This window comes from Paramormyrops kingsleyae, chromosome 3 (assembly GCF_048594095.1).
Source record: "Paramormyrops kingsleyae isolate MSU_618 chromosome 3, PKINGS_0.4, whole genome shotgun sequence".
Lineage (NCBI taxonomy): Eukaryota > Metazoa > Chordata > Actinopteri > Osteoglossiformes > Mormyridae > Paramormyrops > Paramormyrops kingsleyae.
The window spans coordinates 21732199-21744480 of NC_132799.1; the positions used below are offsets into that span (position 1 = coordinate 21732199).

The 12282-nt window shown below is 44.0% G+C and overlaps 1 protein-coding gene across 3 annotated transcripts in view; it reads right to left on the bottom strand.

The window, feature by feature from the left end:
- LOC111848991 (heparan-alpha-glucosaminide N-acetyltransferase) overlaps positions 1–12282 on the bottom strand; it is a 62954-nt gene that overhangs the window by 42912 nt on the left and 7760 nt on the right. For all 3 annotated transcript variants that reach the window (XM_023821425.2, XM_023821423.2, XM_023821424.2), the window contains exons 5-7: positions 7459–7528; positions 7040–7106; positions 4458–4540 (exon numbers count right to left, since the gene is read on the bottom strand). In XM_023821425.2, coding sequence (XP_023677193.1) covers positions 4458–4540; positions 7040–7106; positions 7459–7528 — 220 coding nt within the window. The remainder of the gene's footprint in view (positions 1–4457; positions 4541–7039; positions 7107–7458; positions 7529–12282) is intronic.

A 12282-nucleotide genomic window follows, 5' to 3' on the forward strand; every position in this document is an offset into this window, starting at 1 on the left:
AATGTTTATCATTGATGACCCTGTGTCATCAGTGCTATTTTGAGAACAGGCAAAGGAAACTTACAAAAAAAAAAGTCACAGAATGCTCTATCTCTGATCTGATGAAGGACAAATTCACTACATCATCCTTTCAGCTAATAACTGGCTGAAGCCAAACATTGTTTCCAGATGATAAGGGCAGCACTGGCAGGAGGGCAAAGTGGATTTGCATTGGCCAGCAGTGGCTGATTTCAGTCAATCAGAAACACAATGTCACCTGTACCAAGGACATCATGAAGACTGGGAGACATAAATCTGTCCTCAGATGCTTTCCTCGGAATACAGAAGTTCCTGTTTATGGAGATGTCATAGAAACTGTGGGAAAAAGGAACCACTGAAGGGCTTATAAACAAATGATTTTATTGGGTTTGGTGTGTTCAATTAAGTGTAAACCTCATTTTAAGGGTTTACAAATAGTAAAAAGGACAGGGCTTCAGAACCTGTAGTTACAGTCTCTGAGCCGAATAGAACTGTAGCCACATGAAGGGTAGAAATCTCTGAATGAGAGGAGGTCCTTCTTATTGATGGTTGAAAGTAAATTTTAGGGACAGGAGCATTCATCCTCAGACCTGGGCCAGAATCTTAATGGGCAAACAAAAAGTTGCATCTCAGCCAATAACACAAGAATACAACAAATTCAATTAGAAAAAGGTTTGACCATGCTTTGGGTCTTGTATTTACTGTCATGGAACACTCTATATAGGGTGTTTATATGAAACTATTTATTCTCTTTTTAACTAGCTGCCCACCTGAGCTCATAGAACCTGTAACTGGTAGTGACTGGAGGCAGATTAACCCACCTGCCATGTGGGTTCAGCCCCTGTAATGTTTCTGTTTGATCTGGATCACTTTTCTTTGCTGAGGCAGATGCTGATCCATGAACATTTTTACACAAACAAATGACACATATTCCACAAAGTCTTTCATTAATAATTAATAATTATTAAAAGCTGTTTAATGTTCTCCAAAAGATAAATAGCACAAAGTGTGGTTATATTAAGTGAATCACTTTTAATTTGCTAATATTTAGCCCAAGGACCTGTACATTAATAAAAAGACAACCTGTGTTCCTGAAGACGACCAAACACCACATGGCTTGTAACCCTGATCCCTGATCACACAATCTGAACACGTGTACCTTACCTCACCACTACACACTAGTACCTCACGTAAATGCTTTACACCAGTGCCTCATGCCACCGCCCCACTCCTAAACTGCATACCAGAGTCTCACATCATCACCTCACAACAGTGCCTCATACCGCCACCCCACACTAGCACCTCACACCATTCTGCAGACTGCTGTCACACACCAGCACCACAAATACATGCCGCACACTGGAACTGCATACCAGTGCTTCACACCAGCACCTCAAACCACCCCCTCATGCCTGTGCCATACACCAGCACCTCACACATCCACTGCACACCACCACAACACACCAGTGGCTCACACTGGTGCAGCACACCAGTGCCACACACTGTCACCATGCACCAGTGTTTCACATCAGTGCCGCACAATGCCACCACACACCATTGCCAAATATCAGCACTTCACACCAACACTGCATTGTTTAGCGGGAAGACAAAGTCTGACTACTCCTAAATAAGAAATAGTGATTAAAAACAATGAGACAGGGCTGTGGAGTCGGTAGATAAATGCTCCGACTCCGACTCCTCAGTTTCTAAATCTTCCGACTCCGACTCCCCGACTCCGACTCCTCTGTATGTATATACTATGCTAATGTATTTTCTACATCCATTTTAGGAAAGGAAGGCAAGATACATGTCATTTCACCACAGAACTACTGGCTAGGAAGCCAACACTCTACTATAATGCCAGATTAAAGACAAACACAATGAAAACAAGGTTTTCACTAGCGCATAGCGAAGGGGAGCCGACGGAGCTGAGAACACACCAGATGATTTTTCCGGCGTTTGACGCGTGATGACTCGTTGAACGGCCGAAAAATCGGCAGTGCATCTGTAAATGTATGGGGGGCTTTAGGCTAGGTTCACAGTTCCCTGTAACAGTGGAACACGACACAATGGAAAGCGGTGCCGCACCTTACCTGTGCATTACATCCCATATAGTGACACATACAGTCAATGAAAAGCATGCTTCATGGTTACTTGACATGTTCGTTTTGTGGTAACATTATGCACTGCATGCATTGGGCTTTATTCTTACAGCAGAGAAGTAGTTCATTATGACTGTTTGTGAATTGGGACATTTCAACTTACTTTTTTAATTCCCATTTAAATTTAGTAGGAGTCGGAGTCGGTTAACTTTTTGCCGACTCCGACTCCAGGTACCCAAAATTGTCTCCGACTCCGACTCCTCGACTCCGACTTCACAGCCCTGGATAATCTGCTTCTTAAAAATACACGGGAGGAGTATTAAACAGGAATGCTCTATGTCCCTGGCAAACAGTTTCATTCTCCTGTTTTGTCAATCTCCTACTAAATGGCAGATTCACCAGAGAAAATTCCACGTACTGTAGGTCAAGAAAGGTTACAGAAAGCAGGAATAGTGAAGAGACTCAATTAAGTTAGGAAACATTAGTCATGCAGAGGTAATGAGCTGCTGTGTGGAAACAGAACCTGGTCACTGCAAAAACATGACCCTGTCGCTGCTTAAACAAGATGTGGTCACTGTGGAAACACAACCCGGTAGCTGCGGATACACGACCCGGTCATGGTGGAAGCACGGCTTGGTTGCAGTGGAAACAGGGCCCAGTTGCTGTGGAATGACAACTTGTTTGCTGTTGAAACATGACCCAATCGCTACAGCAATACAAAATGGTCACTGTGGAAACATGACCTGGTCACTGCAGAAACAGGATCGGGTTGTTGTGGAAAGACAACCTGATCACTGCAGAAACTTAGCCCGGTCCCTGCAGAAACACAATTCAGTTGCTGTGGAAACATGACCTGATTGCTACAGAAACAGGACCCCATCGCTGCGGAAACATGTCCTGATCTCTGTGGAAACACGATGTGGTCACTGCTGAAACACCACCCAGTCTCTGAGGAAAACAGGACCCCTTCACTGCGGAAACATGTCCCAGTTGCTGTGGAAACATGATGCGGTCACTGCAGATACACTATGCAGTCACTGCTGGAACATGACAGGTATCTGCAGAAACACGGCCTGGTCACTGCGGAAACATGACCCAGTCCCTGCTGAAACATGATGGGTCACTGTGGAAATGTGTCCTGGTCACTGCTGCAATACAACCAGGTTGCTGTGGAAACATAAGCTAGTTGCTGTGTAAACATAACCCGGTCCCTGCGGACATACAACCTTTTAGCTGCAGACACAAGACAAAATACAACTCTGTATTAAAAGATTTCTACTATCATTCTTTAATTATGTTACATTTTGAAAATGACAGTTCTAGTTGGGATCTTTTCCACACCAGGATAGGGTCGAAGGTCCCAACACACCGAAACAGAAACATTAAGTGCCTGGGTGCTAATCTGTTTATCTATGGAGAATTATCAGCACAGCACCGGTGCATTTCTCTATGTTTCTATGGTGAATTATCAGGGCATTTTTATGACTCTTTTTGCAAATACCATGCCAGCAATTGCAACTTTCAACACACAAACAGCCGGTGATGGGCCTTAACGATGTCACTTCCGTATCCATTACTGCAGCAAAAAGGACAGATTCATTGTTTGCTGCCCTGTCAATGGACGCTGATGCCTTGTTTTATTGCATCAGCTAATCTGCTGGGGTGGGGGGGTGGTTTCCTGTACCAGGCGACGAGTCCCAAGCCCAAAACCCCCAGGCCACAATTAAGCCAAACTGAGATGCAAGATTAAATCACATTGCTTCTGTTCAACAGGATTTCATTGTTCCATACCAGAGAGGCAAAAGATATTAGTAACTATGCCTGAAGCCACTGAGGCACAAATGGGTCTCTAACCAGTCAGTGACCCCTGTCAGCATCCATTACACAGCGTGTATCAGCACCAATACATCTCCCTTACATCCTAGTGCCAATAACGAATCAGGAGGAAATGAGTGCTTCCCATCCAGCAAAGAACAGGCCTCAAACCGTGCATTCAACACCTCAGCTGTGTCGAGCCCAAAAAACCAGGCAGAACCAGCCAAGCCAGCAGAAATGGCTCAAGTACTGATGCCAAATGTGCTTTCTTGGAAAATGCTGGAAATACCATGAAACTGTCCATCAGGATCACCAAAATGTTTGTTTGTACAGGTGCATCTTCTATGGAAATCCTTAGTCACACACCAGCAGACAGTCCCGAAAAGCCACACAGGTAGAAAACCCCGGCTGGACCACCGTCATTGAATTAATTTCCTTCTGCACCCTCTGAAAGTGACCAGAGACTTCACATGCAATGATTAGGGTTAGGGTCAGATAGTGGCAGTGTGTAGGCCTACATACCCTCTGAATGCATCCAGAGACTTCACACGTGTAGGTAGGGGTTTGGTGCAATCAGCTTGTGTAGTAGAATTTGCTGCAAGTTCCTAAAAGTTAAACAGGAGGCACATATAAATTACATTATTCACAGGATCTCAACATACAGCTCTGACGACACACAACCACAACCGTCTGACTTCATACTCAAAAAGGCTTTTCCACACCCTGCTTGACTGCACACAGATACAGCTGTTCAGACAGGGTTGGCTGCATCTGATGGCTATTTAACAAGTCTCTGGCCTCATAATGGCCACACGGCAGGGGGCTGTAGGACACAGTGATACAGATGTTGCTAGAGTCACATTACAAACAGCTTCAGCATTAAAATCCAAGCCCATCCACCTCATACAGTAAGTACTGCATAAGCCTTGCTATGTTCTTCTCTTTTTATTACATTTAAATGTAATTTTAAGAGGAAACATTTTCTCACACATCAGATAAAAAAAAAAAACACATGTACATATTAATATAATATTTGATTTGATTATGAGGATATTGCTAATATTACCCAGAGTGACCACAAACAAGTGGTAAGCATTTGTGAATTTTAAGAAAGATCTAATGTGGGGTGATCACTGTTTTTTTTTGGTTTGACACAGATAATACTTGTGTTTTGACCTACTGATTATTATTAGTCAAATGAATAACCAAATTACTTAGGGAACCATGATGCTTTTGAGAGTTTCAGCAGAACTGTCTTAAACAGTTGTCATTTCCCTTTACTAATTATACTAATATTCCTCTCAGTCTTAATTAGTCTCCTTAATAGACCTTAATAGACTTAGATTTAATTCTGGGTTTTTTTTTTTTAGCAGTGACAGTAAATGTGATTGAGAAGTCTCAGTTGTAACTTTATTAATTATATAATTACATAATGATTTCTTCATGGTTTTCATTCCCTGAACTATTAGGTGAAAAAAATAATTTTACATAAAACATAAAACCTAATATATAAAAGGAAATTTTTTTTTTTTTTAGTTTTTCTAATATCTGTACAAGTCCAGCACATTTAAAGTTTAATGTAGGGTATAAATGACAAGGATACAAAGTGCTTAAAGGGTCCTAGGAGTGGCAGAGATAACCTTATAACTGAAGCAGATGTGGTTGAGCAGGGGGCTCTGCAGGACCTCCTCCCCAGCCCCCTAACAGAGGCGGGCAGTGTCCCGTTGTTAACAGAGCGTTACTAGCCTTAGCACTGAGACTAGAACAAACCGGGGAGAATAAGCCCTGCACTGAAGCAGCTATGTGCTCTGCTAGAATAAGAAGCTGCGAGATACACACTACAGAAGCTCCAGGGCTGTTCCATAAATCAGGAACCGTTATCAGCACTTCGTGTACGCGAGGTGTCAGCAAGCCAGGCAGCAGACCTGCCCATCCCCTGTCCATCTAGCTCCCAGCAGTCCATCCATCTCCATGCTTGTCCAGCAACCGTCTGTCCATCCATGCCGTGTCTATTCATCTCCCTGCCACCCAGACTCCAGCTGTCCACCCATCTCCTGTCCATTCATCCCCCGCCTCAGTCCATCACCCTAGCCGTCCATCTCTCTGGCTGTACATATATCCTCCTGCCCGTCCATCCATCCCCCTGTCTATCCATCCCCTGCTACCCAGCCCACGACCAATCCTTTCTGCAGGGGTAGCTGCGATCCAGGCCTGTGGCTCTGTGCTGATTGAATTTCAGTGCCAGCACAGGAAGATGACTACCCTAATTTCCTGTGACAGATCTGTCTGCCATCGTAAAACCATATGGGAGATGGAAATCTCCTTTGGAAACTGGAGGAACTATTCAGACCTGCCAAAGCCCTGAGTTAAAGCCTGCGTTACAATCCCACTGGAAACAACAAAGACAATCGCAGTTCACAGCTCGAGATTTCCATTGGTGTCCAGGGGGCAGAGCTACCTGCATTCAGAGGACATTTAAAAGCAATAGGAAATTGTTACAAATTAATAAACTGTCAGCTCATGCAGACAGAGCTTCCCACAATATCACAAATTAATGAAAAGCTCTCTTTTCATATGGAAAATAACAATGAGCAGTTTTTTAATTTGACCAGCATCATGTCCAGAGTCAGCAAAATTAGCTCCTAGTCTGTTATTCCCACATTTTAGCCTCTTGGCACCAGACTGAATGTGATGTTTCCAGATGGTCCTGATTTGGACTCTGCAAAGCAGGACAAAGGTCCCCAGCCTACACTGATGACCCATACCCTGCGTTTGGGAAGCTTAGGTCTCTTGGACAGGTGGGGTAATACTACACCCTATCTGTAAGTCCAAACCCTTAGTTATCCCATCATTGTTAGAATTCGGGTGACTCTAATACTGCAAAGTCCAGAACATGGATGTGGTGTGCTTAGATCCCTGCTCAGTGATCAGGCTGTAGCTGACCATCACCTGCCACTCACACCTGCCTCGGTTAAAAAAATCCATGTAGAATTATGGTGAGCATTGTTCTTCCAATAAAATCCTTTAAGAATAAGGCTGAAAACTGAACAAACACCTGGCTGAATACGATTGAAAGGGGCTAATAAGACCAAGATTTGACTCACGCAGTCCTGGGAAGCACCTGGGCTTTTGCGTAACATGGTGTTCAGGCATTTCTGTGTGTAGTGCCATCTGTTGAGATAACAATGTTATAACCTGTTAAGTACAAACACACTTTTAAAACAAATTTTATTATTCAGTTTATTCAATCCACTCATCTTTTACATGCCTATTAGTAATGGACTGGCACAGAGTTGCTGAGGTTTAGATCTCTGTGTGTATTTTTATTAACATTCAAGTTTTACCTTGTCAAATTCTTATTTTATGTTTGAAAACTCCCTAGACCAAACAATCTTATTTTTCTTCCCATTATAATAAACATGGAAATGCACAATAATTCTCAGTCACAATAAAAAATACACACTGTTCTTGCAGCAAATGCTGGTTGCGATGTGATTGCATGCTTGTATTAATCCAGACTTACCTGTACATGTACGGCCAACAAAGAACGATGATGGTCAATGAAAGCATGACAATGGCAGCAACCAGGATGGCTGAGGAGAAGGACAAGTAGATGAAGTACAACGAGGTGTTTACACCTGAAAAGGTCCTTCACACATCCATATATAGTTTACAGACTGTCACTTTGCCTGTCATCACTGGCTTTTCCTTTATGATTTTTTCTCTTATGGGAATCATTGGCTGTTTGTCAAGACAAATGCTTGCCAAAGCTCGAAGGCACCATGCCGACAGTCTAGTGTGGAGAGCGCTAAATCTTAGCAGCCGTTTGCTTTATTGAAGCTCTGGTTGTTTCACATTGAAAGAGTGGGTGGTGGGTAATTACTCTTCTGATGCTTAATCAAAATCATTGCTACCGTTACAAAAACACAAGATTCCCTTTACTGTAAAATAGTGACCTCTGGTAAGTATACAGCTCATTAAACATAATATTAAGCAAAAAACGAATAACTATGAAAATACTCAGTGTCTCAGCCTGCGGTGTCATTCCTCAATGGTTGAGGGTAGTGTCGTCACTTTTTAACCGATATTCCAGCTTTCGAACATGCGTTCGGATATGATGTGAAAAATTCAAATTCAAACTAATATTAACATACTCGCATTTTAAAGTGTAACTGTAGCCTATAATCGAATTAAGCCGTAGTGATGGCCGATTCGCGAACGAATCGTTCTTTTTAGCTCGGTTTTTTTAGTGAACGGGTTGAACCGATTCGTAAGTCTGAACGAATCGATTTTTAAAATAATTTTAAAACTGATATTTGGCTGTTCAATATCCAAAAGCATCCCCCGCGATTTCAGATTTTTCATGTTCCGTCGGCGCTTGTCATCACTTTTAGGTTTATTCTTATGTTCGTCACTTACATTCGTCACTTATGCGTTCGTAGACTTCCATCTGGTGCCGAGAACACCCGAACGGCGGAGTACCTGGTCTCTAACTCGATGACTCCAAAAAACCCGAGAGCCTGTTCGATGAGTGAATCAAATTTACGGGTTTTCGGACACTGGGTGACTCAAAAGAACCTGTTCGATGAACGAATCGAACTTACGGGTTTTCGGACACTCGGTCAATGACTCAAACGAACGGTTCGCGAATCGATCCCAAGAGCCCTCGCGGCGTTTACTGTGGAAATGCAGTTACAGTTGCTGTTAAAAGGAATAAAATAAACGCAGCTCTTCATCATTTATCACAACAGTAAATTATTGCATTTCTGTATAATAAAACTACATGTCTTTCATCAAAGAACAAACTAAGATATTTATTAACTTTGACGTTTACACAACAACGTATGCAAGTTTACTCATGCTTATTGTATGTGTATGTGTGATTGTATTGGTAATATTGCAGTTGTTGTTAACTGTGATGTAGCCTACAGTCGTTATTAGTAACGCGTTGGAGTTCTGTGAAGGAATGCAAAACTATTACAAACAATATCCCACCCTGACGACTTAGAGGCTCCATACATGTCATGACCTACGCGTACGATCCTCGTGTGTGCCACTCCCCCTGATCAACTACATGTGCTACCCTAATTGTGCCAAGCTGTTTTCTATCAGTCTGATATATTCCAGTGGTACCTCAGTTCTCAGACTCATTAGAACTCGAATTTCTTAAAAGTCGAACCAACCAGCTCAAAAAAAAATCTCAGAAGTCAAACCGTGAACGCCAACCTAAGATAACTTGTAGGCCTGGGGAAATGAGTCACGCCGCATGTCTCTCAGCGGAAACAAAGGGTAAAACTTCAGTCTTAGCCTCGTATTCGCTGTAATAGTATCGTGCATGTTTACACTAGCTGAATACATATATTTAGACAGTAAAAATACATTTAGACAATAAAATATATTTTAAAATAAAGATTTCTTATTCATTATTTTAATATTAACAATAAACCATTAATACATTTAATTATAATAATATTGTCCTGCCAAGCGGGGACAGAACAGAGACAAAGGCGCAGACATCAGGGTATCGGGAATACGGGGTTTAATTACAGGTAAGGCAGGTAAAACGCAGACGGACAATACATTGACCGGACCGAGGAAACAAACTGAAACTCGGATGAAATACAGAGAGCTAAAAAAAAACAACCAGAAACAGCTGATCACACGGGGATTCCACACGGGGTTAATGAGGGGGCGTGGCACATGGAAGGAGCCGACGATCCAGGACACATTGTTTTTTTTTAACTTTACACATTGTTTGGATACATTTTTAACAACTCTGAGCTATTAGTTAAGTTCTCCCCAAGCGAGCTTGATGGGCCGAATGGCCTCCTCTCGTTTGTATAGTTCTTACGTTCTTATGTTCTTATTTATTTTCTTACTTTACAAATTACTGTTTTGATAAATGTGCTTAGATGTGTTTAGTACAGTATATGCTCTACTTGTTTTATCTGGATCATTTTGTGTTTAAATGCTAAAAAAAACATATTTAGGTGTAATTTTTTGGGGCCGGGAACCAATTAATTGGTTTTCCATTATTTCTTATGGGGAAAATTCGATCAGAACTCGAATTTTTAGGATTTGATCTGGAGTTCTGAACGGATTAAGTTCAAGTTTCGAGGTACCACTGTATTTAGTCTGCGTCTGAATCCGTTTTCCCCAGATCTGACATTGATGTTAGTTTGCCGCTGCTACATGTTTTCCCTGGTTTCCCCAAAATAAACCCTTGTGTCCTGGATCTTTGCCTGCCTGCCTCGTCCTTACCCGCCTCCTGCCTGCTCGCCGGACAGCGGTCGTAACAGTACAAATGTGACGTTGTACGGACTGTTAATAAAATACTGAAAAGAATGGATTCTAGTTTGCTTTTTTTTTTTTTGGGAGGGGGAGGGGGTCACAGGTATTCCAATATATTTGAACAAATTCCTTTGAAATTCGTTCAAACTTGGTTTTTGAAAAGAATACATTTGGGTGGGTATCATTCCCTGCATTTCCGGAACATAACTATCTTAACATGTTACATGACTGTTTCAAAAACTCAGATTCTGTAGACCATATCAATTAAAAAATTAAGGCTAAAATTCAAATCATAATAATAAGTCAATAAGCATAAGTATAAATCAAAAAACCTATGAAAACACGTACATGGTCTGTAAACTATTAATTAGCAATAACATACTCTTAACTGCCTCTCCTGGAGCCGACACCTTATCGTGGTGGAGGGGTTTGCATATTCCAATTATCCCAGGAGCTAAGTTGCCCGGGGCTTTATGCCCCTGTTAGGGTCACCCATGAGGCAAACAGGTCCTGGGTGAGGATCCAGACGAAGTGCAGCTCATCAGACCCCTTATGAAGAGAAACATGTTGCATCCACGATATCCCTCACCCGGACGCAGGTAACTGGCGGCCCCCCCTGGAGCCAGGCCTGGGGATGGGGCTCGATGGCAAGCAAGACACATGGGTCCCCCCTCCAATGGCCTCACCACCTGTAGGAGGGGCCAAAGGGGTCAGGTGCAGTGCCAGTTGGGCAGTGGCTGAAGGCGGGGACCTTGGCGGTCCAATCCTTGGCTGCAGCAGCTAGCTCTAGGGACATGGAATGTCACCTCTCTGGTGGGGAAGGAACCTGAGCTGGTGCGCGAGATTATGAGGTTCCGACTAGATATAGTCGGGCTCACCACGACGCACGGCTTGGGCTCTGGAACCAGTCTCCTTGAGGGGGGGGTGTTGCTCGCGGGGAGAGGCACCGAGCCAGGGGTGGGCATACTTATTGCCCCCTGGCTGGGCACCTATACATTGGGGTTTACGCAGTGGACGAGAGGGTAGCCTCCCTTCGCCTTCAGGTGTTTATGCGCCAAGCGGCAGTGCAGAATACCCACCCTTTTTGGAGTCCGTGGAAGGGGTGTTGGAGAGCACTCCTCCTGGGGACTCTCTTGTTCTGCTGGGGGACTTCAATGCTCATGTGGACAATGACAGTGAGACCTGCAGTAGCGTGATTGGGAGGAACGCCTCCCCCCTCCCCCCGATCTAAACCCGAGTGGTGTTTTGTTATTGGACTTCTGTGCTCGTCACAGATTGTCTATAATGAACACCATGTTCAAGCATAAAGGTGCCAATATGTGCACTTGGTGGCAGGACATCCTAGGCTGTAGTTCAATGATTGACTTTGTGGTCGTGTCGTCAGACTTGTGGCCGCATGTATTGGTCACTCGGGTGAAGAGAGGGGCGGAGCTGTCAACTGATCACCAACTGGTGGAGGATTGGCTACGTTGGTGGGGGAGGAAGCCGGTCAGACCTGGCAGGCCCAAGCGTATAGTGAGGGTCTGCTGGGAACTTCTGGCAGAATCCCCTGTCAGAAGGAGCTTCAACTCTTACCTCTGGCAGAACTTCTCCCATGTCCTGGGGGAGGCGGGGGACACTGAGTCCGAATGGGCCATGTTCTGCGCCTCCATTGTGGAGGCAGCAAACTGGAGCTGTGGCCATAAGGTGGCTAGTGCCTGTCGTGGTGGCAATCCCCGAACCCACTGGTGGACACCGGTGATGAGGGATGCCGTCAAGCCTGTGGGACTCCAGAGGCAGCTGACAGGTACCAGCAGGCTAAGCGGAATGCGGCTTCGGCAGTCACTGAGGCAAAAACTTGGGTGTGGGAAGAGTTTGATGAGGCCATGGAAAACGACTTCCAGACAGCTTAGAGGAGATTCTGGTCCACCATCCGGCGGCTCAGGGTGGGAAAATGGTGCAGCACCAACACTGTTTATGGTGGGGAATAGGTGCTGCTGACCTCAACTAGGGACATTTTGGGTCGGTGGAAGGAATACTTCAAAGACTTCCTCAGTCCCACCGACACACCTTCCAA